The sequence below is a fragment of the Emys orbicularis genome, chromosome 5, assembly GCF_028017835.1.
Source record: "Emys orbicularis isolate rEmyOrb1 chromosome 5, rEmyOrb1.hap1, whole genome shotgun sequence".
In the NCBI taxonomy this organism is placed as follows: domain Eukaryota; kingdom Metazoa; phylum Chordata; order Testudines; family Emydidae; genus Emys; species Emys orbicularis.
This window is the reverse complement of record NC_088687.1, coordinates 103,668,404-103,692,005: the sequence shown is the minus strand read 5'-3', so window position 1 is coordinate 103,692,005 and position 23,602 is coordinate 103,668,404. Positions and strand designations below refer to the sequence as shown.

At 40.9% G+C, this 23,602-nt stretch overlaps 1 protein-coding gene across 1 annotated transcript in view; it reads right to left on the bottom strand.

Annotated features, from left to right (window-relative positions):
• ARAP2 (ArfGAP with RhoGAP domain, ankyrin repeat and PH domain 2) overlaps positions 1-23,602 on the bottom strand; it is a 203,463-nt gene that overhangs the window by 141,092 nt on the left and 38,769 nt on the right. The window contains exons 6-8 of the mRNA XM_065405009.1: positions 22,350-22,419; positions 11,024-11,144; positions 6,355-6,533 (exon numbers count right to left, since the gene is read on the bottom strand). Of these exons, the coding sequence (XP_065261081.1) occupies positions 6,355-6,533; positions 11,024-11,144; positions 22,350-22,419 (370 nt within the window). The remainder of the gene's footprint in view (positions 1-6,354; positions 6,534-11,023; positions 11,145-22,349; positions 22,420-23,602) is intronic.

Here is a 23,602-nt window from a genome sequence, read left to right as displayed (position 1 = left end):
AGCATAATCAATCCTTCTCCTTTCTGGGTTCCTTGTGTTTTTTTACGTCTCACCTCATAGTCTAATTGGCAGCTATGTTTTTAATCAAAGTAGTCATAGTCTATTACTCCTTTGATCCATTTTATATGGCTTCCCTTTCTCCTGCCACGCCAAGTGCAGGCTCCTCACCTTCAAGGCCTTGTTCAAACTCAGTTCTACTTGCACCTTCATCCATTTCGTCTTACTCTCTACAAGTAATACTACTGGGTATTTGTACTGGCACTAAATAGATGCTAAATAGTTTTCATTGCCATTTTTGCTAACTCATCAAAAACATTTGCTTCATATGCAACATTTAACCATCTCTCTTACAACATTTAAGCCATAATGGGAAAATTAAAGCAGAGGTACAAGTTGTTACACACAAACCCAAGGAATCAATATGAAAAGTTTTTAATAAAAAAGACCCACTGATAAAGAATCTTGAACTCAAAGAGAGAAGTTCAAACATTAAGCTGAAGACATTAATCTGAAGGGACACACACAGCTGCACACAGAAAGTCACACACTGTTCCACAATCCCTGTGAGTGTAGGAAAAAAGAGCTCCACAAACCTCACAAGTCACCAGTCGCAGGGCCACAGTCTGGAATCATTTGAGGCAGTGATAAAAGGTGGAGAAAAACCCCACTAAACTCTTTCTCAAAGCCACTGACAAAGTTCTTCACCACACAGATACAGCTGGAGGCTCTCCCTGACAGAGCCAACTGTCCAAGTGTCTGCCAGAATCTTCTCCTACAGCTCAGTGGAGAGAAGGGGTCACCAACACTACAATCACAGCAGACTGACATTACAAACACAGATTTAAGCCATCCTAAAGGATCAAGCACAACACCAATTTGTGCATGAACGAACGGTTTTAAAACAGAAATGGGAATTTCTGTAAGTTATGGGCTGAGTAAATAGATTCTGTATGTTCTATTTTTCACTTTTGCTCCACTGAGGAAGTTTAAGAAATCCACACTACATACGCAGTCTAAGAAATTGATGGTTTCATAGTAGCAGTATATCACTGCCAGAAGCTCTAGCTAAACCAATCACTTTTTAACGAAAAATAGACCTGAGACATGAAGTTCTGATCTCAATCTGAACTTCACAAAGTTCATGATGGTTATGTTAGGATCTGGCATTTTGGCTCAGACTGGTCTCTACTTTTAAAAAACAAGGAAAAATCCTGTAAAGTGCCATTGGACTTTTCTCTATCAAGTTTAATAGAAATCAATAAATCAGCTAGATCTGCTCTCATTTCAAGATAGTAAGGTGTCTAAATAGCTTCTTTTAGCACTGCAGTTATAATAAACCCCTGTAAGTCACTGTGGATGTAGTTCTAGTATGGATGTGAATTCTAGGATACGAGGACATCCCTGAGCATATTTGCCTGGTAATTATTGGGTAAAATACTGTCTCTTTCAAAAGAGACAGATTTTTAGAACACTAGAGCACTCTACTGGTTTCAAAGCTGCATTATTTATTTTCCTCTTCAATTAAATGCTGCAAGAAAAGTAATGAAGAATAATTTGTGTTTGAACTTCAAACTAAATCAAAATGGAAGGATTACCTGTAAAGGAAGAAGTACAAAAAAGAAAAGTAGTATGTTTAAAGAGGGAAGCCATCCTTCTTGATTTCCAAATACCCAAGAAACATTAGAATAGAAGGACAGTCTTTCAAAGCAACTACAAAAGACTTTCTTCACATTAAATTCTTAATAACTAAAATGACTGAAATAGGCCATATGCCCAACCTGTTTTTGCACTGCATATTTCCCAAGCTTTTTCTTAATTCTGGACTCAGGAATACTAGAGTGCATGTGACAGATTGAGGACATGTTTGCTTCTGTGTTAAATTGTGTCATTTTGTTTTGTAAACCCCATTTTGTTTCAGAGGCTCTACTTTGTATTGCAGCTTTCACGTTGTATTGCAGTTGTGGATTAGAGCATCAATTTTGCTGCAGGGGCTTGATGCCTAGAGGAAGAAAGACTATGGCTGAGAAGCTATGATGCAACCACAGTGTTCAATGACACTCTCCTACTGGAGCAACAGGTTTGCTATCAGTAAGGCCAATAACTTGTAATGACTCTACACAGAAGCCAGCTGGGGGCACAGGGCCGGCTCCAGGCACCAGCAAAGGAAGCAGGTGCCTGGGGCAGCCAATAGAAAGGGGCGGCACTCCATCCGTTATTGGGGTGGCACGTCTCGGTCTTCGGCGGCAAGTCCTTCAGTTCCTCTCTTCCTCTTCGGCGGCCCTTTGGCAGCAGCTCAATCGGGTTTTCCTTTTTTTTTTTTTTCTTCGCCGCTTGGGGTGGCAAAAAAGCTGGAGCCAGCCCTGTGGGGGTGGGAGTAAGTGCCCAGAATCACTGGCCTGAAGCACATGGGCAAAAGGGTGACCGAGACTGTTTTTAAAAGAGGGAAGCTTCCATCCACCACCACATGCAAGTAGAGCAGGCTAAGGAGGGAAAAGGCAAGAATGGCTGCCTAGTGACTACGAACACTGAAGAAATCCAGGACTCACAGGAGGGGTGATATCAGAGTCAGAGGAAGAGTATGCAGGACTGTTTGTTGTTTTTCAACAATCTGTATGTTTTAGTGCTATTTAAGAGTAGAATGCCTGATGTTGAGCAATTCCCTTGCTAGGCCAGTATTCTTTGCTTATCTGCCCAAATGTCCCTGAAAGCTTTAATTGCAAAGCTCAAGGCACCCAAGGTGACATGGAACTCAGGCTAGGTCTACACTACAGCGGGGGTCCGACCTAAGATACGCAACTTCAGCTACGTGAATACCGTAGCTGAAGTTGCGTATTTTAGGTCGGCTTACCTGGCGGTGAGGACGCGGGAAAGTCGACCGCTGCCGCGCTGCCGCCGACTCCGCTGCCGCCTCTTGCCGAGGTGGATTTCCGGAGTCGACGGCAGAGTGATCAGGGATCGATTTTACCGCGTCTTCACTAGACGCGGTAAGTCGATCCCCGATAGACCGATTGCTACCCGCCGGATCGGCGGGTAGTGAAGACAAAGCCTTAGTCTATAAGCAACTGCGGGCTAAGGAGGGTTGTTGCACTGGTTCCAAGATCTAAGGTGGCTAGGCTGTGGGGGGAATTTACTGCCCAAGGTTTCAAATGTAGGATCTGCATCTGGGAGTATGCCTGAGAGACCCAGATCTAGGAACAGTGACAAATCACTATCCAGATTCAGGGGCTTAGAAACACATGGAATCCTGCATTTAGATCCAACTCAACAGATTGGTGTCCTGTCAGAGGAAGATTGAGTCAGCTTGTGACACCAAGGAGCTCCAGATGAAGATAGCCATGTTCCATCCAACCATTTAACTTCTTCTAGTTAAGTCATTTATTTTCCTTATACTTGTATATGATGCACTATATTCATGGAATCCCCACACTCTCTCCATTCCTTAAAACAATTTCCTTCCCTGTGATGCAAGAGTGGGAACTGTCTTGCCACTGAAAAATATAATAAGAAAAAGAAACAGCACAACAACTTGTTTTCGCACTATTTCAAATGACTTTTGGCTGATGGGGAAAAAACAAGAGAAGAAAAAAATAAAAATAAGTTATATAGGAAAGAAAGAATGAGAGATTAAATAAGTAAGAGAATGTAGTAAACATCAGAAGGAATGAGAAAAGAGGGAAGAAAAAAAGCATAAAAAAATCAGTCAAGCAAAGAAACAGCATAAAAAAATCTGGGAAAATGAGGTGATTTAAAAGAAGTCTGAAAAAGAATATTATAGCCACAAACAGGGGGGAAAAAAACCACCCAAAAGAACAGTAAGCTAGAGCATGAATAAAACATAATGGCTAGAAAAATGTTTTCTGAAGACTCATTCTTGATATTCTAAATAAATGTAACAGAGGGTTTTGCGGCTTTGTATATTCTCCTATTCTTAATAGAAAACTACTGAAGAACAAGTTGTAGAAGGGGGATCAAACCAGGACTCCAGTGTTGCTGGCATAATCAACTGCAGATGCAAACAGGTTACAACATCTAGGACCAGATTTTCAAAAGAGCTCAGCAACCAAGAGCTTCCGCTGTTCTCTGTGTGAGCCACTGAGTCCTGAACACTTTCAAAAATCTGACCCAAATGCAGGGGCTGCACAATTTTCAAAGTCTGGCCTCAAATTTGTACAATTTCCCTTTGTAAATGTATCAGCAGCTTTGTGCTTGAAGGTTAAAAGTTAGATACTTTTTTTAAAAGTTTGGCTGTTTCTCTTTAGTAAAAACAACTCAGTTCCAAATAAAAGGCAGAGCTACAGTCACAAGCATTTTGAAAACTGCTTAATGTTTTAATTCTAAGTAACAGTTTATCCTGGAGGTATAAGTGATGATGGCTCTAAACTTCTATTTGTTCCTCATTTCAATGTAGTGATGGCTTATCCTCACTTTTCACTTAAAAGCTTGGGGGAAGAGGCTAGTAGAATACCAATGCCACTCACTCTGAAAGACATGCCCCCAACATTATCTGGATAACAAAACAGGATATTAGGTTGATGGACAATACAGTAGGTATTTGACTGAAAACTGGAATATGAAAAAATATATAGTTTCTCAACAGCTGGTGTTGCTGTTGCTTTAGCCAAAGACATTGCTTGGACTATTACCTTTGTAGATGGCCACAGGATTCATGAGAGGCCCCAGTCCTGCAACTTGTTTCATTCAGGCAGACCTCATACCCACATGGAACCACCCTGAAGATCATGGGTATGAAAAAGAAGTTGCAGGATTGGGACCTAAAACATCTTTTCTGCTGGGGGAAATGAAGACAATCAAGATGAAATACATTTCCATTGCTACTTGGTAGACTGACTAATTTTTGTATTTAACAGACCACTGGCCTTAACCTTTTTTGAAATAAATATATCAAGTTACAGGGCACCTAACTAGCTACTGTGGTCATGACTGAATCATGATGGAGGCCCTAAATGCCCCCACAGGGCACCTAACAAGACTCTTTCCTCTTCAGGGCACCCTTTAGGACAAACCTTCCCTCTAGCGAAAATAAATATCAAACTTAAAAATAAGATGTAGCTACCACTCATTATCTCAGCCACAATATGGTTTAGCACTGGGATAAGCCTAAGTAAGGTAATGATAAAAAACAAATGAACTGGGCCACAATTTGTGCACAAATCAATTAGTTTTGATATCCAACCACACAAAATGCATCTGGTGAGTCTCAGACTTCCTTACATACACACACCCTCAAGTACTGCACATGGGTCTAGAGAGGGAAATTCCTTCGCGACTCTCAGTGGGCAGCCATATCCTGGGAAAGAATGGTGGGACCTAATCCCAAACACGTGATAGGCCCCAGCACAAATCTAGGTAGCTTCACAGAGGAGAAGGCCAAGTTGAAGGCAATGAGGGTAAATTACAGACGGACCAACCTTATTGACTGTCCCGATTCCTATTTGAAACATGGAAGCTTGAGTGGAAAAAGAGCAGGTATTGTATCTCTCTCAAGGCTTTGCATATGAGGCTTGCTCTGACACCATGTCTGGGTTAGCATGCATTACCAAAGTGACAGAGGGGGGTGGAGGGATTGAAAGAGAACAAAAGAGTCAGATTGTAACAGTACAAAGGCACCACCCTGGGAGTAGGGGCTGCAGGGAGGAAGGGGGGAAAAAACCAAAACAACAACAACAAAAACTTGTTTGTCTGCGTTTCCCCCTGCCACTTGGGGCTTTCCTAACAATTCCAGCTAGCAAGATCTCTGTGTGACGTGGGAACTCCATGTTTCCGTACTATTATTATGCTAGGAAATATTTGTGGATAAATCACTGGATTATATGAGCGGAATTAAAGTGTCAAGTTACTATTTTGTTATTTTATATTGTTTATTTAAAATTTTGTAGTGCACCATGAGCAACATTGATGAAGTCAAACTTCTTAAAATACAGACATTTCTTTAAAATTTAGTGGAGATACCATTTAAATACTACAGATAATCAAAAGTACATACTATTCATACTGTACTGTTTAAAAGTCCGAATAATTAAGCCATTGCATACAATACATCCTCGGTCTATGATTACTCTACATGTGTATATTGTAAGCAATCTACTAAATTAACCCCATCTCTCCCACTGACCTATAAAGATATCCGGAGCTTATCACTAGTTTGTTTTTCCCTGTTGTACAATGGAGGTGGTGACACACATTTTGCTTTTAAAAGCCCTTTCAGAACTACAACAATGCTGTGTGAAACACAGAGCTAAAATGTGACCATCCAATAAGTGGCATAATTTTCTAACTCACTAGTTTAATCATTTTTACAAGCATTATTTCACAAAAATGTATGACAACATTTACCTGTTCGTTTTTGCAGAGCCACACATTGTTCCCCAGAAGTAAAGTAAAGATTTTGGTTTTGTATCCTTTTAGTTCAAGGTATCCACTTTTCTCAGGAGTGATAGCAGTTCGAGTTTGAGAGGTATTGGACTGTGATTTCAAGGCACTGAGCATTGTATTAATCCAGTCAATCCTTTCATCTAAGGAAAAGGAAAAGGAAATTAGACAAGTGCAGCATGTTCCTGTAATGTTGCAGCTTCCCCGCTGTCTTCACATACATGCCCATGAAGGTGCTCCAGTTCTTTTGACTAAGCTACTGTGTTGCATAGGAAATGTCACGCCAGATCAGACCAGCAGTCCATCTAACCTGGTATTCTGTCTTTGGCAATGGTCTGTATTAGACGATTGAGAGATAAGTGCTAGAATCACTATTCTAGACCATTCTAGGACAGAGGGGAAGTTTTTTTCTAACCCTATTAGATAGTGGTTGGCATGAAGGTTTATTTTCCTGGGGGGGGGTTATCCTAATTTAACTGTGGATATTTCCATGAGGGAAGGGAATGAAAAAAATAAGCATGAACATATATCAGGTAAAGACTTAAGACAGAATCTGCACTTCAGTAACTCCCATTGTCAACATTCAACTTCTCCAAGAACACAATACTTTTATCGCCTAAATTTTCAAATGTGACTATGCAGTGGTGCTGTAGCTGCGTTGGTCCCAGGATATTAGCAAGACAAGGTGGGTGAGGTAATATCTTTTACTACAGTGTTTCCCAACAGCCAGTCCGTGGACTCATGCCAGTCCCAGAGATCTCCCTGACACAGTTTAGGAAGGCAGCAAGCCAGTCCTTTGTATCAAAAAGCTTGAGAAACACTTCTTAACTGGAAAAACCTGAAGAAGAGCTCTGCCTAAGATTGACAGCATGTCTCGCTCATCAACACAGATTGGTCCAATAGAAGATATTACCTCACCCACATCGTTCTCAAACATAACTAGTGATTTTTGGGTGGCCAGCTTGAAACAACTTAAAAGGGCCTGATTTCCTGAAAGTGTTGAGAATCCAAACTATGGAAATATGGTCGAAGATAGATATCTCAAGTTCAGCACCCAAAAATTGGGGAATTCAAAATCAGCAGGAATTTCTGAAAATTTAGGCCTATATAATACTGATAATATAGCTAATGTTTTTATGCAAAAATATTTTTGCAATTTACAGTCTATTTCATTATGGTATACCTTGTTAAAGTCTGCATTATCCAAGGAATTTAGGAAATGCCTGTTTGAATACTCTTTGCATGCATTATTAATTTAACAGCTTACAAAAGCTACAAAAGCAAGTATTTGAAGTAATACAATTCTATTCAGTCCTTCACTCATCCACTCTGTCCAGTTATTGCACAGGACCAAGATCAAGATGTATGTTAATGATGAATATTATGAGAGTTATTATTAGACTTGCCCCCACTTGTGGCAGGACTATGATGAAAGCTTTAACTCCATTTGCTTTGGGAGATTTAATTCACAGAATAAGTTATGAAACAGTACGAAACTGATTATTTTTCTTTTTTCAGAAAAAAATTTCAGTGTTGAATTTTCAATTTTTTTTAACTAACTCTAATATGTTACAGCACCTAAAAATGTATTATAAGTCTAGATTACAGCCAAACAGACCTTATCCGTATCCCAAAGAATGCAAAGAGAGGGTGACAAAATAATAGGGTGCAGACATGGGAGGCAGAACAAGGATTACAGCAAAAAGATAAGCAAAAAGTTGTTACTCAGCAAAAGGTATGTGCACAGCAAGGTGGGGCATGAATGTCTGTTCAACTCCATTCTTATAAACATCATCTTAGAAGGGTGTGTCATGGAGGAATCTTAAAGAAGACAGAATAGCAGTTTGACAGATCATCTCAGGAAAGGCGTTTCAAGCACATCTCTTAGAGTGGATAGTTCAAAAGATCAATAGGTGCATAAAAAAGGTATTTCAACATGTAGCTCCATCAATGAGCTCATTGATGGAGCTGAGTTAATATAAAAAAAGTTTTCCACAAACGTTGAATTCTAATAAAATCATATTCAGATTTCAAAATGGAGTGGGACATTGTTTATTAACATAACTGTGGATATGTCTACACTGCAGCTGGGAGCGGGCGTCCCAGCACAAGTAGACAGATATGCGCTAGCTGTGCTCGAGTTAGCACGCTCAACATAGTAGTGTAGCTGGAGGTAGCATGGGTGGCAGCTTGAGCTGCCATCCAAGCACAAACCTGCCTGGACCCCTGGCATACTTTGACAGCAAGCCCAAGCCGCTGCCCATGTTACACCCAGCCTCACAGCTATTTGGAGCATGCTAGCTCAAGCAGAGCTAGTGCATATGTCTAACTGTGCACTGCAGTGTACATTTACCATGTGAGACAGTTGTCTTAAACCTCCTGTCCCAGTACTAAGACTGTTAAGTCTTCACGATTAGTACTGCTCACATACAAACTTTGTGCATCTGGAACAAGAAAAAAAATGAATGCAAAGTCTACTGTAAGCAGCTCACAAAACTTATTTCACAGTTAGTTTCTCCTCCCCTCATTTTTAAATCCAGTTTTCTTCTTTCCCCCCAAAAGCCTGGGATCCATGTCTGCCAGAGCATAATACTTCTGTGGAAAGTAGGTAAGGAAAATATTTTAAAATACCCTCAATGCCCTATGCCTACTTACGTCTTCATAGAGTAACTCTTCAGAAAATGCTCCTGGCCTCCCTGGGGAATTGTCTACCCACCTAACTTTAACTAAAGTGAAGCAAAACCTGTTTAGACAAGCCATGAGAGAATCAGAGAACTATGATTTATTCAGGCCCACTTTCTGTTTATCAAGCATTATGGTCTACCAATCCAGAAACAGAAACAACAACATGTGACTTAGGTGACCAAAAAGAAAGCGCATTCATGCTTTGATATTCTCACAGCGAAGTGTTCACAAGCAAGCCTCAGACTGAAATATATTTGAAAAATCCTGCTCTTGAATTCTTTATGCAAAGCCACAAATGGCAGGAACCCTTGGAAACATCCCCTGAATATTTTTCAGTCATGAACAAATTCATGCAAGTTGAGATTGGTTCAAGAATAGTTTGTGCATATACAGGAAAGGGAATTTGGGTATATACATTACTGAATACTTCAAATGGCTCTAGTTATTGGTACGGACCATTTTATTTGTCCCAAACCTACTTAGAACAGTAAATCAACAGATGCCTAAGCAGGCTGTTCTGTCAAGGGAGGGTTGCACATTTAAGAAAAATACAATTTGTAACCCATATAAAAAGTTTGTCATAGGGCATACAGAGGAACACTTTAAAAAATGTATAAATAAAAAATAATAGTTGATCTGTTTTCTCATTATTCAAAGGCATTAGTACATAAAGCAGATTATGGCCCTACAAAATTTCATGTTACAATGAAAATATTTTTGAGCAACAGTTAAAAAAACAAAAAACAAAAATATCTTTAAAAAAAATTGCAGATCTATTTTGAAGCCAGCCAACAATGTAAAAATGCCTGAAATGATTTGAGCCAAACCTGATAAGGCTGGGATACTGCACTCAAAGTTATAGCCTGGAGCAAATGTTTATAGCCAAGCTATAACTCCATAAAAAATTGGAGTTGATAATGGAAATGCTGACAGACTTTTAACTATAATGGTGCTAGTGTACACTGCTGTAAATAAATAAATAAATAAATTCTAGTTAATATTCCATTTTTATTGGATTTTTCATAAATAACTCAAGCTGTACACACTTTTTGGTATTGATTTTGCATAATACACTCTACAGGTTGATAAAAAAAAATCTACAAGAAATTACTATGGCCTCTAGTTTAATTTAACCTTATTCACTATCAAAAACCTCATTGGAAACACTGCACGTTTGACATTAAATATAAGCCACCAGAAAACCCAAGCCAGATTTCTTCGATCGCCACATCCAAGCCATCAACTTCACTTTGCTCTTTGTCATTTTTATACTAAACAGTCACTCAGAGCAGATGGCTGAAAGTACAGGGATTATAAGTAGCTCTAATAAATGTTAAAGAATACCCAGAAAAATTTTGCTTTATGCCATCTTAAAAAAAAAAAAAAAAAAAAAAAAAAAAAAAACCCTGCTGGAAAATACCCTTTATTTTTTTCCCCTAACCAATACAGTACTTCAAACTGGGATTTCTATCAATTAAGTCCCTCAAAGAGTTGACCAAGCAACATAAAACAATCTGCATATTCCAGCAGATCTGATTAAAGCACAAATTTGCTTTAGGAAAGTAGGCCTTTAATAAAGGCAGTTTGGGCTACGGGAAAGGCACTTGGTTCTAGTAAATGAAAAACTCAGGCTAAGACAATCACTGTCAAATAGTCCTAGGGCTGAACTGCACAGAGGACTCAATGACTTGGCCTTTAGACTAACTTTGGAATCATAAGACTGTTGATAACAGTCTCTCCTCTAGTTGGGAGGTAACCTATCCATGGAGTATGGAATAAAGTTCTGTCACAAAAACCTACAACATATGAGCCCAAGATAGCTGGATCCCAGTGACCTTGCTGGAAGTGACAACATGCACACAAAAACATTGATTTTAGGAATGTTATTTACCTATAGCCACCAATATGATCTGCTAACAGTTGTCATTTAAATATGTGCTCTGCTTACCTTCCTTTTCCACTCGGAAGACAAAAGTCCTATGAGCTGTGACAACTTCAAATTTATTTTCCCCATGGACTCTGACTGTAACTATCGCTGAGAGCAGGATTATTCCCTTAGAGTAAACTTCCTATATAAAAAACAATAAAAATAGTTAATACAACTTCATAAAATTGTAGGTAGTTCTACTCAGATGTATGCCATTATGCCTGTAAAGTTCACATATTAATTCAGTCTATTGCATTATTGATAAGTCATATTGATTACCAAAGTACTTCTGCCCCCTCAGAATTTGCTACATAACACCAATTTCACCCTTATGTAGCTATCCACAGTTGCCCCTTTCTCAGAAGGAGTCTGACTCCATGCAGGTACATTATCCAATATACAGTAAAACCACATTTTATAAACTCCAATTGAAATGGAGTTTATGAAACTCTGTATTCCAAAATGCCACTGTCAGCCTGACAGTAGACAACTGTAATTTACCCTAGTTTTACCACAGTCTTGGGTATCTCTAGGACTTCAGGAAACATCAGCTACACAGATAAACTTTTTGACAGGTTTCAGAGTAGCAAGATAAACTTGACTCATTGAACAGTGTCAGGGAAGAACCAAGTCAACTTTTTCCCCCAGACATAACACCAGGAAGGTATTTTCCACATAGTTGGTCAGTGAGAACAGGAGATGCATAGATTTTACCTTTAGCCTGGGATTGGAATGGAGACAGAGATAGAAGGGACCATACAGCAGAACAGTAACAAAAGAATTAAGAACCAGGGAACCTCCCTCTAGACTCAGATGTTCTCTTCTCTCTAACATGGCAAAATGTCTGGGAGTCCTAATACTTCTAATTAGGTGGGGGTGGCGGTCTCTGGCTCCACAACAGTGTTTGGGACAAGAAGGCCCAAAATAGAGGTGGGGTGATGGAGAAAGCCTACCAGAGTTTAGCACGACTCTAGTTTTTTTGTTTGCTTTTTTTAAACAAAAAGGTCAAGCCATCCCTTACACCAATGGGATCACACATCACAGGTATTCAAGTTCGAGAGAGAGAGAGAGAGAGAGAGAGAGAGAGAGAGAGAGCGTGCATATGCAGGGAAATCAGATAGGATAGTAGTATATAGAAAAGGGGTAGGCAAACTTTTTGGCCCGAGGGACACATCTGGGAATAGAAATTGTATGGTGGGCCATGAATGCTCACAAAATTGGGGTTGGGGTGCAGGAGAGGGTGAGGGCTCTGGTTGGGGGTGTGGGCTCTGGGTGTGGCCAGAAAAGAGGAGTTCAGGGTGAGGAAGGGGGCTCTGGGCTGGGGGAGTGGGCTGTGGGGGGGGGGGGTGAGGGCTCCAGCTGGGGGTGCGGGCTAGGTTGGGGTTGGAGATGAGGGGTTTGGGGTGCAGGAGGGTACTCTGGCCTGTGATCGAGGGGTTCAGAGGGCGGGAGAGGGGTCAGGGCTGAGGCAGGGGGTTGGGGTGTGGGGAGAGGCTCAGGGGTGCAGGCTCTGGGCAGTGCTTACCTCAAGTGGCTCCTGGTAGTAGCGGCATGTCCCTTCTCCGTTGGAGTGCTGGAGGGGGCCAATGAAGCGCATAGGAGCCAGAAGGGAGCCATGCCGCGGCTTCCGGGAGCTGTGTGGAGGAGCCCCCGACCCTGCTCCCTGGCTGCAGTGCTGGAGCGGGGCCATGTGGCTGCTTCCGCGAGCCACGTGGAGCGGCCCCCGACCCTGCTCCCTGGATGGAGCGGGGCAAGCCCCAGACCCTGCTCCCCAGCAGGAGCTCGAGGGTTGGCTTAAAACGGCTGGTGGGCCGGATGTGGCCCATAGTTTGCCCTCCCCTGATCTAGAATGCACTTTTAAAAAACTGCTTGGCTTCAGAGCTTGGGTTTTTCCAACCCCTCTATGCTTGGGTCAATCTGCCTTCTGATTAGAACCCAAATATGCTACTGGGATTTAGCAAGTGAGAAAGCAACATATTTCTGACTGGAAAGGGTTAAATCAGTTTCCCACAAAAAAATTCTAGTTACAATAATTTTCCACCTAGATCTTTTTATAATAAAATTATCCTCTGTGTCTGCACTCAATGTATCATTTTTAAGGTTAAATGCTGAGCGCCCACTAGATATATGTTCTATTTATTCACTGTATTACTGATCTATGTAAATACATCCTACATGTCTCACGTTTTTCCCTTTTAAATACATATATATTCAATGAAGTCTGTTCGGACAATTGCAATATATCAAAAATATAATGATGCAATAAAAATGATGCATTTTATTTCAAGCAAACACTTCTACAATTATGTGAAGAACTACTGTTTTGGTAATTTAATCTTAGTGTGTCAGCACAATGAAATAAAGGATTACACACAGAGGACCATATCATTAAGGGTATATTTTCTTTGAAAAGGGATTTTAACACAGTAGCTATTCATTTGTCAGAAAAAATTGGGTGCTGCATTAAAGTTTTTTTTACAGTTCACAAAATAGAATCATAAGGTAACAAATTCCAATAGCAGATGCCCTAACGGCACTCAGATATAATTATGTTCCGGTGTTTGCAGGCATCTACTGGCTATGTTAGGTATTGTAGCAGCATTACTCTATCAGATTGCTAATATGACCAACAACTATTCTTATTTCATAGTATTTGCTAAAAAATAACTTTTCTTTGTACTCTGTTTCTCTCCTCTCCCCGACAGGTAACACATTTTGGACATTGGGACCAAGAAACACAAATGCATTTTGCCGAAATTGAAAATATACACCCCTTCAGGGCAGAGAACAGACCTGGCAAATTTTAATGAAGGTCAAATTTTAGGAACTTCTGAGCAACTTGGAACAGGAATTTATAAATGGAAAGACTTTGGTAACTCTAGTTACCAGAACTGGTGCTGTAGCTATGACTAGCTACACAGCTGCTGTAAGACTATGTGTTTTTTACTGGCAGATTAGAGATAGCACTTCTATTCCTATTGACTTTGGGACTGAAAGTTCTTGTACTTGGTCTAAATACAAGAAAAGACAGGCTGATGATGGAAAGAGTTCTGCAATTAGAAATTGCTAAAATGTTACATTTCCTCTTACCACTGTAGCTCATGGTTAAAACCATCCCCTCCAACTAGCCATTAAATAACATAAAATAAAAATGTTCATCCCATCCTTTATGTTCAAGTTAGTTATTTTGATGGTAACCTTAGATGCGTGTTATCTAAGCCGTCCTACATGGGAGACTCTCTCCCCCATGTGCCATGCTGGCAGTATTGCAATCAACAATGACTCTCATACTACAGCTCCCTCAAAATAAAAAAATAAAGAAGCAGGGAAGTGGCAGAATGTTCTCCATCAGGGGCCTTCTACTTTGGAAAGTTTCCCCTCCTTTATCTAAAAGAGTCCAGGTTTTTTGACAGATGGGGCATACTATAAGGAGTATCAATTTACTCAGACTTTAGGGTATATCTACACTGCATTGTAAACCCAGATTCAGGTTTGAGCCCAAACCCTGCTACCGTCCACACATGTCTGATTCAGCTCAGCAAGCACTCAAGACTAAGGACCTAAGCCCCTGCTGGGAGGTGGGTCTGAGTCCAAGGCCTGCTGAGACTTGCGTCCCAGCCCTATCACTTTGTAGCAAGGGCATAGCTCAAGTCTCAGAACCAAATCAAAAGGTCTGGCTAGTGCAGCATTTGCATGACTGAGACACCCAGGCCCAGCAATTGTAAACCCAGGTTTACAATGCAGAGTGGACACTAAAGCATGGGCTTGGACACCCCGAGTCCAGAAGCACAGGTCACACAGATCCAGGTTTACAATGCCCTTAGGAAGGAGGGCACAGGAAGGGATCCCAAAGGACAGCATTGGGAGCAGAGACACTTGTGAAGGCCTAGTTGTGTTGGGGCTGTTGTTGAGGTTGACTACTACTTTCAGTTTATTGTTTTTTTGTATTTTATGTCGAAGGCACTGGAGTGCCATGCAGCTGTCTTACTATATACTTTTATCGATTAACAATCTTTTGATCTATTGAGTTGCATAGCAGAAATATACATATGCTGGACAATATACAAATGCTGCTGAAATCTATCACTCCAGATATTTATATGGACCTCACTACATAATTTCAGAGTGCCTCACAATCTGTATTGGATTTTATCATCACAACACCCTGTGAGTTTGGGAAATATAATCCCCACTTTTAAATATGGGGAACTGAACACAGAGTAGATAAAGAAGCGGCTTGCCCAAGGAAGTCTCTGACTGAACCAGGAACTGACCCCATAACTTTAGAATCCCAGTCCAGTACCCTATGCACTAAACCATTCTTTTTATGCACACTTACATAGGTCTTACACTGTTATGTTTCCCCAGGCCTTTATCCTTTGTTGGCATAACCAGCCCTTTTTTCACCTTAAGACATTTGGAACATACAGCTACTAAGTGTTTGCAGGTAGAGATGGACAAATGTGAGCAGCAGAAGCACAACCAATAGCAAACTAACATCCTACAGATGCTTCTTTTCTCTCTGCCACAAGTTACCCAGAACACCCTTCTCACTTATGACTCCTGTGGCTTAGATGTGATACAAGATTATATCACGCAGAGCACCTGAACTGCACTTACCACCTCCACCCCCACCCTCAGTTGAAATAGACTACCACAGTTGAAAGGTAAACATGCACACTCACATGGTCATGACATTGAATTTAGACTTGTTATACTTGGGTTTTATCTATTCACCTCAATTTGAGGCAGCAGAAAGAGCAAATGACTAACTTTAACACAGTCTCACCCAATACAGGAAGAATATCCCAAAATTAAAGTTACTGCAGACTGCCTCAGCTGAAAGCTCACCTTCACTCTTTCACTAGAAGATCAACGCATTTAACAAAAACTAATGGGGTGTTTTTAAATCTCTAAGGAAGTTCAAGTAATTGCTGTTACATTAACTATTACATCTGTGACGAAGTGGGACTGTTCTTAATGTTTCCTCTGAATACTGTGTGGGTGCCTCAGTTTCCCCTATGCATTTCTTAAGTCTCTAGGTGGTGGGATAAAGGCCAGTATGAATAAATGGCCAGCACTCTGTCTCCTAGCAACAAATGGCTGGGGGCCTTCCCCCTGCAAGGGGTTAGCTAAAGGGGAACAAAGATCAGGTGACCTCCTGTCCCGGGAAAGAGACAAAGGCCAGAAAGGAGGGGTTTTTCAGTTGGGAGCTGGCTGGGGACGGGAAGGGAGTGCAGACAGGGTTGTCTGGCTCGCTGGGCCCCAGAATGGACCTGGCGGAGGGGTACTGTTCTCTGTACCTACAAGCTCTGTTTTAGACCGTGTTCCTGTCATCTAATAAACCTCTGTTTTACTGGCTGGCTAAGAGTCACGTCTGACTGCGAAGTGGGGGGTGCAGAACCCTCTGGCTTCCCCAGGACCCCGCCTGGGCGGACTCTCTGTGGGAAGCGCATGGAGGGGCATATGCTGAATGCTCCAAGGTCAGACCCAGGAAGGTAAATCCGAGTGAGCTTCTTGCCCTGAAGACAGTCTGCTCCAAGGGAAAGGAGGCTCCCCAAAGTCCTGACTGGCTTTGTGGGGAGCAGTTCCAGAGCATCACCCGGGGACTCTGTGACAACGTCTGAGAGGAAGAGACCCTCTGGTATAGCACGAGAAGCTCCTACACAAAGAGACTGAAAGTCCACAATGGACTGAGGGAATTGAGCTTGCTCATCTGGCTTTTAGATAGGGAAACGCAAACCGTGTTGGAGGGTGGGTAGACACAATGACTGTTGGAACAATGACAAGTTCTGAGCATGTACCAGCTGATAGGAAAGTGAAAAGTAAAGCTTTAGCACGGTGCAAAATCAACACAACTTAACATCCAGATGCATTCTGTACATATTGTAAATACAATGAAACTGGAATAGTTTATCAATCGTTTGTCAATAGCTACTTCTTATGCACAGGAAATAAACGCCTAGTATTAAAAATATTCTTTTCTGATGAGGACAATTTCCGAGCCATTCAGAAACCTTTCTAAATAAGCAATCAAATGAGAAAGATTCAGCTATTTCCTTCCCCACCAGAAGTACTCATATTAATATCACAACCGGTCAGAAGTTCTCAGATGGAATGGTTTTCTGTCAGAGAGGGCAGATTCATCAAAATCTAGCCTTTTTCTGGAGGTGGTTTGATTGTGATTTAGGTCTGACAGAACCCAGACACAGCTCTGACAGAACCTTCCCTGGTTCCCTGACAGCTTGCCTGGCCGGATCCTAAGCAGCCAGCGTGGAGAACTGCTGGGGGCCCCGGCTTCCAGGCTCCTGGCTCTTTGGCAAAAGCAATGTCTGAGCCAGTAGCCAGTTCTCCCAGCTCTCCTTCAGCTCAGTAGGCAGAATTTTGTTTCAAAACTATCAAAACAAACCATTTTGACTTTTCAATAATAATAATAATCTGCATTCTGTTTTGCATATAATTTTTATATTTTTTGTTTTCATTCCAAATCAGAATGAAATCAGATTCTGAAATCATACACGAAACGGATTTATCATTTTCAATACAGCTCTAATTAATATGTTCCAGCTCCTCAGACTTTTGAAATGATAACCTTACCATACCAACATTTTTGCTTTACTATAATTTAGGTTTTGTGGAATTGTAGTTCCTTATGTCAAAAACAGACAGCACATTGAGACAAAAAAACATGCAGATTTGGTAGTTGAAAAGCAGCCTCAGATTGCATTTTCCTTTTATAAAACTCTCTCCGCTTAACCACACTCAGTTAAGGATGTAACCACACAGGATGTTGCTCTCACCACACTAGCTTGCTCAAGCCTGTGTACGTATAAGAAATGAGCAGCATCAGTGGCTCAGTGAAGAACAGTATCAAGGTCAATGACTGCTTGCAGGAAATTGGACATTTTTCTTCATATATTATATTCGGGTATGAGAGAAAGAAAAATGTGTACTTATTAAAAGAGAACCACTCTACTGGTTTGATATTGCTGAACAAGGTCAGAGAAAAGTGGTTCAGAAAACTCGGTAAGACCCTGATGCTTAGAAGGACTGAGTATAAGTGTGTGGGGGTGCCAAACATACAACTCTCTCACTCCCCCCAACCCCTTTAGTTTTCTTTTAACTTATTTGCCATTTGGCAAACTTCTCCTTCTCACTCCTTCACCTTCTGCAAGTTCTCAATTAAAATGAAGCAGACAAGGCAATTTAGCATATGTAGTGTTCCAAGATAAAATACAGAAATATTTTTAAACTTCTCAGCATCTACGCAGCGTTAGTATACCTCTGTGAATGCTGTTTGTAGTTAAAAGCTGCCAAGGACTAGCAGTAGCTACATAAAACTGGTTAGGTCGGCACCTCACAATATGGATTTGCTTATTATTAATTTGTGTTCGTATTTGTGAAAAACAGTATGAAACTAGACATTTAAAATACAGAAAACATTCTCTGTCAGAGTAGAACCTGATTTCTGAAGATATTGCACAGAGGAACACACTGAACACTTGTCTTCACTGCAGCGTTGGTTCCAGGTATAACTCGTGTGTTTCCCTAAACCCAACACCAGTCAAAAATCTCTAGCTCAAGTTAAGTGGTGCTTTAAACTTGAGCAAGCTGCCCTGTCAGGGGTATGGGTTAAAGCTCAAGTGCTCTGGACCGAGAAATTCAGCTACTCTGTGCAGCTAATAACATTCACGCTGCGTTTCTTGAATGTTGTTTTGCAGTGTGACTGTTCTCAACCGAGCTATGTTAACTTGGGAGGTGTTAGTTTGAGTTATCCACACTCTAGTTAACACCACCATGAAGAGAAGACTCTATATATACACAAACTCTTTAGATCATTTTTAAAATAAAGGAATAACTATTAAAAGTGACTTGTGGGCTTACTGGCAATAAAACACTGCATTTTATCACTGTTATCCTCAGCCTGCAGTTAAATCTGAAAACAAAACCCTACAAGAAACACTACACACATAATTTTCTCCCTGGTGAGAGGTTAAAACACACATGACAGATTTTAGTCATGCTGCTCAATACACTACTGGAAGGAACCCGGATACTACAGTGCAGAGGGGCATTGCTGGCACCTGATGGCATATATCACATTAGTAGATGGGCAGGTCAGGAAGTGAGGAAACAGACTGACAGAGCGAGATGGGTACCCAGAAGTCACCTACTACAGAACAGGCCTAACAAGGAACATAACAGAACACCACTGGCCATCACGTACAGCCCCAAGCTAAAACCTCTCCAGCACATCATCAACGATCTACAACCTATTCTGGAAAATGATCCCTCACTCTCATAGACCTTGGGAGGCAGGTCTCGCTTACAGACAGCCCCCCCACCTGAAGCAAATACTCACCAGCAACTACACACCACACCACAGAAACACTAACTCAGGAAGCAATCCCTGTAACAAACCCCGTTGCCTATTCTGTCCCCATATCTACTCTAGTGACACTATCAGAGGACCCAATCACATCAGCCGCACCATCAGGGGCTCATTCACCTGCACATCTTCTAATGTGATATATGCCATCATGTGCCAGCAATGCTCCTCTGCCATGTACATTGGCCAAACCGGACAGTCTTTACGTAAAAGAATAAATGGACACAAATCAGACATCAGGAATGGTAACATACAAAAGCCAGTAGGAGAACACTTCAATCTCCCTGAACATTCAACAACAGATTTAAAAGTAGCCATCCTGCAACAAAAAAACTTCAAAAACAGACTTCAAAGAGAAACTGCAGAGCTACAATTCATTTGCAAATTTAACACCATTAATTTGGGCTTGAATAGGGACTGGGAGTGGCTGGCTCACTACAAAAGCAATTTTCCCTCTTTTGGTATTGACACCTCCTCATCAATTATTGGGAGTGGACTACATCCACCCTGACTGAATTGGCCTTGTTAACACTGGTTCTCCACTTTTGAGGTAACTCCCTTCTCTTCACATGGCAGTATAATAATGCCTGCATCTGTAATTCTCACTCCATGCATCTGAAGAAGTGAGTTTTTTACCCACGAAAGCTTATACCCAAATAAATCTGTTAGTCTTTAAGGGGCCACCGGACTCCTCATTGTCAAGATATTTCGTGTAGTTAGAGATCTGCAGGCTCTGCAATTATCTGCATAAGTATGACTATGTCACGTGGCCAATTCACATATGTATCCAGCAAAAACATGCTCCCCTAATCCAAGGGTGAGAAGAAGAGGGGGCTAAAGAGATGTTAAGTCAGGCTTTTATAGGCTCCTTATTGCCTTCCTCAAAACACATTCGCACCTATGCTGGGGTTTATGGGGGATCCTCAGAAGGCATCCTTATGACTGGCTTCTCCCATTCCTGCACCAAATGTAGTAAGGGCTGAGGTGGCAGGGAGGCTCTCATCCCAAGCATTTATCTTCAGTTATCTTTTTAATTGTTTTACCTAGTACAGATGTATGGCTCAATAATCGATAATAAAGTCAGTTTTAGCACCTTTTCTCTTCAACACATTAGTTACAATGGTGACCATGCTTCAGTCAAATGCTGAATTCTCTATATTGTTAGTGGCTTTACTTTGTTCGTCAGCTCCTGCCCTTGAGCGAATGCCATCTAGGACTAGTGATTCACTGCCATTTGAATCTTGAAATTATTCTATCACTTTCTCCATCCCCCGATCATGCCTTACTTTGACATCGAGTGTAACAAAGTAACCTTGGGTAGGCCTTCTCCCTTACCCCCAGTTAATTTACATGGTGAAGATTCATGAAAAGAAATCATTCAGCTTTTGTCTAATCTCCTTATCCCCTTCAGTGTAGTCCTTATGCCCTGGTAGTATATCAGACCATTCTGTGCTATACATTTCTCATTTGTTCTTAAGGATCTAAATAATCATAATATAAAGCCCCTACAGGAGTTTTGATTATTGGTCTCCACCATAGCTTTCAGAAAAGTCACAGTCTTTGCAAAGAGAGATGGCCTTGGTCACTGGTGTTTTGTTTTAGCCAGGCACTCCTATTGTTTCTTTGCCAGAAAATGCTCTCGATGTTTCAAATAAACTCATATCCATACACTGTCAGCCCCAGCACACATACACACACACAAATGTGTGTCTTGATCTGGAGTTTAGTTCAGTTCATTTTCTTCTACTTAAAAGAAGATCAGGATCTTGTGAACCATAGGGCAAGAGGTAGTCCTCTTCTGGGTGAATACTGCTTGAGAGATAGGAAGCAAAGAACAGGAATAAATGGCCAACTTTCAGCAACAAAATATCTAGGTACCCAGGGGATGAGTCCTGGAACTGATAGTGTTCAATATATTTAGCAGTGATTTGGAAGAGTAGTAGAGTGAAACGTTACATAAAACTCCTATATAACCAATTTTCATCAAGGAACAAGAAGTCTTTTGATGAAAAGCTGATGCAACTAATTTAAAATGGGTAAAAAGTTATTTTGTACAACATATATCAAAAGATAACTTACCTATGGAATTCACAGTTGCCAAGACAAATAGTTTAATAAGATTTTTCAACACAAGACAACACACACACACACACACACACACACACACACACACACAGAGGACAGTAGTGGGAGTAACAAGAGCTGCTTCATTTACACTAACTGTGGCAAAAGTTTAGCAGCCATCAATTCTCAGGTTTGGAAGTATAAGCCAATAGCCAGTGGGCGTCAGGAAGAAATTCTTTCCACTCCCCAATTGCATAGCACTATACAGCTTAGAATATTGTTGGCTTTATATACAAGCCAATTCAGATAAAAGCTAGTCAGTCTTGTCCAATATGGCGATTCCCAGAAGAAAGTTAAAATCAGGAACAGAAACCACACACTGATTAATGAAAAAAAGATGTGTGCCAAATTCAATCCCTTTTTCAAGCTTATCAGTGCTTATCCATCATGCTCAGCTTGCCATGACAAGCCAGGACAAAAGTCACTACCATCGGCTAAATAGAATTTGATCCCTGCAGTATGGTTTGCATGATCTTGTTCAGTTTTTCAGATATCCTGCAGTACACATGTCTTCTACAAAAAAAGCAGAAGTTCTGAGAATACCTCTCTGGAAAGGTCAGGAAGGGGATCAGAAAAAAAGAAATATTAGCTGAAGATCCCAATAGTATCTTCAAACATTTAATATAGTGTCACATCCTAATCTTTTGCAAGTGAAAATACTATTTAGAAACAAGTTATAAACAAATACTAATTTATATTTATTTTTGAATTCTTTTATGTTACAGTAAGCATAGCTCATCTGCACTTTACCTTTCCAGTTAAATGGTAGGAGACCAAAACATACTTATTTAAACACACACACACACACACACACACACACAAAGAGATGCTTACCTTATCATTATTGTAATAAGAAATACTGTCTCCATCAAACTTAACCCAGCGCTTCTGAAACATACGTTTTCTGTAAATTAAAAATGAAATATTTTTAAATTATTATAAAAAAAAGGTAGTACCACATTGAAAAGTTCCCAGTAGAAAATAGAGAACAATAGGAAGAGTGGAAGCATGCCTAACAGTATTTAGGCCTAAACATTTACAAATTTAGAACAGTCTCATTTTTCAGTTCAGCCACATTCTCTTTCCAATATTTTAAAATATTGGTTTCAGATACAAGAAAAAAGAATGATCACTACCATTAGGTGCAGTGTTGCCAATTTATTTATGATCTATTTCATATTTTTATCAACATTATAATCTTCCCTATCATAACCACATTTTTTGGTTATATTGATAATATTAACAAATATAAACTGAAGCACTTTTAGCAATTTACTTTTACAACTTAGTAGGCAATGAATTTTAAACCACACAGGGGATCTGGAAGAAGCAAGATGTTTTCTCTCACATCCCTATCCCTGCAGACAAAGTCTACTTGTACTTCCATGTCAGTACATCCCACTAGTGGACAGGAAGCTAAGGCCTGGTCTACACTACGGGGTTAGGTCAAATTTAGCCGCATTAGGTTGATTTAAAAATGACTGTCCACATAACCAACCCTGTTCCGTCGACCTAAAGGGCTCTTAAAATCAACAACTTTTGTACTCCTCCCTGGCGAGGGGAGTAGTGCTAAAATCAACTTTGCTGGATCGAATTTGGGGTAGTGCAGATGCAAATCGACTGTATTGGCCTCTGGGAGCTATCCCAGAGTGCTCTATTGTGACTGCTTTGGACAGCACTTTGAACTCCGATGCACTAGGCAGGTACACAGGAAAAGCCCCGGGAACTTTTGAATTTCATTTCCTGTTTGGTCAGCGTGGCGAACTCAGCAGCACGGGTGACCATGCAGTCCCCCCAGAATCGTAGAGCGTAGAATGTTTCTATGCTCCCCCTATCATCTCCGTCCATGAGGTTATCTCAGATTAGAAGGCGAAAAAAATGCACTCGCAATGTCATGTTTTCTGAGCTCATGCAGTCCTCTTGCACTGATAGGGCACAGCTTAATGCATGGAGGCATTCAGTGGCAGAGGCCAAGAAAGAATTAAGTGAGCGCGAAGAGCGGAGGCAGGACGCAATGCTGAGGCTAATGGGGGAGCAAACGGACATGATGAAGCGTCTGTTGGAGCTGCAGGAAAGCCAACAAGAGC